General features: G+C 39.1%; 1 protein-coding gene across 1 annotated transcript; it reads left to right on the top strand.

Moving 5' to 3' along the window:
• CDF2 (cycling DOF factor 2) lies at nt 1-2,624 on the top strand. Its single transcript, XM_012985174.2, has 2 exons — nt 1-442; nt 1,531-2,624. Exons 1-2 carry the CDS (start codon nt 242-244, stop codon nt 2,479-2,481), a joined length of 1,152 nt encoding a protein of 383 aa, XP_012840628.2. The 5' UTR covers nt 1-241; the 3' UTR covers nt 2,482-2,624.
• The last annotated feature ends 568 nt before the right edge of the window (nt 2,625-3,192 follow it).

Below are 3,192 nucleotides of genomic sequence, written 5' to 3'. Positions count from 1 at the left end.
GTGGCTGACAATTAACTTTCCATGCTGACGTGGAAATTAATCCTTAAACTCCAGCCCTCACACGTTGTCCCCCACAAATAGGAAAAGCTAAAAAAAAAACACGCAGTTACACACTCTGTGCGTGTCAGATCTCCAATTCATCGGTGCCTTATTTTTCTCTCTTTGTTTTTACTCTGTTTTTAGAGCTTTGGATATAGTGATAGAGAGAGAGAGAGAGAGGAGAGAGAGAGAAGAGAGAGAAATGGGTGAAGTAAAAGACCCCAAGATAAAGCTTTTTGGTAAAACCATTGAACTACCGGAGACTTCTGCTGCTGCGGCGGCGGCGGAAGAAAATTTTGTGGCAGCTCAGTCGTGTGAAGCTGCCGGAGATGATAGCTCAAACCAAGATCCACCTTGTTCATCTAATTCAAATGGAGATGCAGAGGATCAAGAATCTCTTAAGGTATGAGATTTTTTTTTTTGGAAATAATTTTTTTTAAGGCGAATATTTAATTTGTTGGTGTAATTAATTATGGGTCGATCTTAGTTTTGATTGTTGTTTCATGATTTTGTGTACTTTGGGGGAAACACTCTTGCTTTAGTGTTTCGATTTTAGGGTTTCTAGATGTATTGATTTGTGGATTAGAATTTAGAAGTTAGATTTTGGCATTTAAAAAGTTTTATTATAGGGCTAGGGGGGGCCATGGCCCCCCTCACCATTTCTGAAAAACCTTAATTATATGTAAAAATTTATTAGTTTTTTCGAGTTTTAGCCCCCTCGAAAAACACTATTTCGTCTGTGTAGAGCTGTAAATCTAATTTATAGAAATCACTTATTTGAAGAATAAAATGGAAACTTCAAATTCATAACGTTTCCGTGTTTCGGACACGTTTTTTGTGTCCGGTACTCGAAGATACCTGACGGACGCCTTTTGGGCCATTTTGTAATTTCTGAAAAGATAGAAACATGTTTGAATAGCAAATTTCCAAATATTTGTGTTGCTTCCTTAATTATTTACATGATTTAATGATCAATTGTAAATTGATAGTTGATAAAAATATTTATTTTGAATTTATTTGCATCAAAGTATATAAAGAGAATTTATATATAAATAAAAACTTATGTATGTTTACATAGCATATTTATAAATATGCCCCTATACATTTAATATTTACACGTATCCCCAGTTTTGGGACTTGCCGTTTTCCTGTATCCGTTTCCCCGCTTCCCCGTTTCATCGTATCGTTGTTTCTGTGTCCGTGCTACATAGATTATAGTATTGGAATTGCTTAAGTTTGTTTTTCAATTATCATATGAACACGTCCGAAAATTGTGTCCGAATTCGTCTTGTTCTTACATAGATGGCACCTTCTTTATTGTGTCTTTGGTCTGTGACTTCTCGTATGTATAATTATAATCTTTTTGCTGTGAATTTTTTATGTTTCTTATAAAGTTCAAATGTTCGATGTTTGTGTATGAATAAATCAGTTGTTATAGTTGTTTGGCATTAATTCGATTTATCTACGTAATTTTGATTAAAATTATTGCAGATTCATTCTGGTCCGAAACAAGATGATGTAAAAGAAAAAGATCAAACCGAACAAGACCAGAGCGAGACAGAAAACTCGGACGAAAAAGCCCTCAAGAAACCCGACAAAATACTCCCCTGCCCTCGCTGCAACAGCATGGAGACAAAATTCTGCTACTTCAACAACTACAACGTGAACCAGCCTCGTCACTTCTGTAAGAACTGCCAGCGGTACTGGACAGCTGGCGGAACCATGCGGAACGTTCCGGTAGGTGCCGGCCGCCGCAGGAACAAGAACGTGGGCCCCACACAGCTCCGCCACCAGAATGTTCCTCCAGAAGCTCTCCAAACCCTACGACCAAATCCCAATCCTAGTAATCCCACACTATGCGAATCGATGGTCTCGGTTTTGAACATTGCGGATAAAAAAATCCCAAATAAAGGAGACGAGCCCTCGAAGGGCGAAACGGGGCTGCATGAAAAATTACCAAATTGCCCCCCGTACTTCCCTGGAGCTGCTTGGCCTAATTACCCGTGGCAAGTAGTACCGTTGTATCCTACACCGCCGCCGCCTTTTTGGGGTTGTACCGTGCAACCCTTACAGCCTTGGAGTGTTCCGTGGGTAATTCCGCAAATGCCCTCGAGTAGTGGTGGTCCGAATTCTCCTACCTTGGGAAAGAGGAACTTGGACGAAGAAGAAATTCAAGAAAGTGAGGGTAAATCGGAGAAATTGCTGTGGGTACCGAAAACATTAAGAATTGACGATCCGGGAGAAGCTGCAAAGAGTTCGATTTGGGCGACGTTAGGTATAAAGAATGACGGAGGAGTTGATTCTAGTGGTGGTGGTCTTTTCGAGCCGTTCGAGATGGGAACGAAGAGCGATGAGAAGGTTCCGGAAGCTTCCACCACCGCGCTACAAGCTAATCCGGCGGCAATGTCTAGGTCGGTTAGCTTCCGTGAAAGCTCGTCGTAGTAAGATAAATGATTGTAGATGGTGTTGTTGTACATAAAAGTTTACTATGGTTGTAGTAGTGAAGAGGTAGAAGAAAGTGAGTTTTTTTTGTGGATTCAAGTTCACATGCAATGAAATAAATGTGGGATATTTTTGTTTTTTAATCTTATATTGGAAGATATGTTGGGCTTTGACCTAAAAGTCAACTCTTGCAAAGTCAACTCTTGCATCAAAAGTCTTTGATGTTTGTTGTGTTATTTCCTCAATGTAATAAGGGCAAATTGCGGGGCTATCTCTGAGGTAAGGTCAAATTATAAAAAAACTCTATTGTTTGGGTAGTTATAGCCACCTCCTTCGTTTAAAATATTTCAATAAAATTTATGTAATTCGGTTATTTACCGAACCAAATCATATATTCGGTTCGGTAAATGGTATGAAATGTTGGCGTACCGAAATAAGAGGGTTTTTTTTTCTTCATAATTTAACCTTAATTCCGGGGTGACCGTAATTTGCTTATGTAATAATGATAGGTTAGGGAAATTAGGGTAGATTACACACACCCCTGAGGTATGCTAAAATAACTTTAAGATCCATGTGGTATCGTTAATTACAATTACCGCCCGTGAAACATTGTAGAAACTCTACGGGATAATGCATTGGATATGTTATTCCGATCGAGTTTCGAACAATGTTTCAGGGGTGATCGTAATTACTGATACCATAGAGACCTTA

Source organism: Erythranthe guttata, chromosome 11, assembly GCF_056151865.1.
Source record: "Erythranthe guttata isolate IM_541 chromosome 11, IM_541, whole genome shotgun sequence".
NCBI classification, from domain to species: Eukaryota; Viridiplantae; Streptophyta; class Magnoliopsida; order Lamiales; family Phrymaceae; genus Erythranthe; species Erythranthe guttata.
Note: the sequence above shows the minus strand (reverse complement) of the source record. Positions and strands in the feature narration are given on the sequence as shown.

Excerpts from the sequence above, each read along its gene's own strand:
- CDF2 (XM_012985174.2), top strand. The coding sequence starts at position 242 with ATGGGTGAAGTAAAAGACCCCAAGATAAAGCTTTTTGGTAAAACCATT. Across the intron at positions 443-1,530 it reads AGGATCAAGAATCTCTTAAG|ATTCATTCTGGTCCGAAACA; the intron begins GTATGAGATTTT and ends AAATTATTGCAG.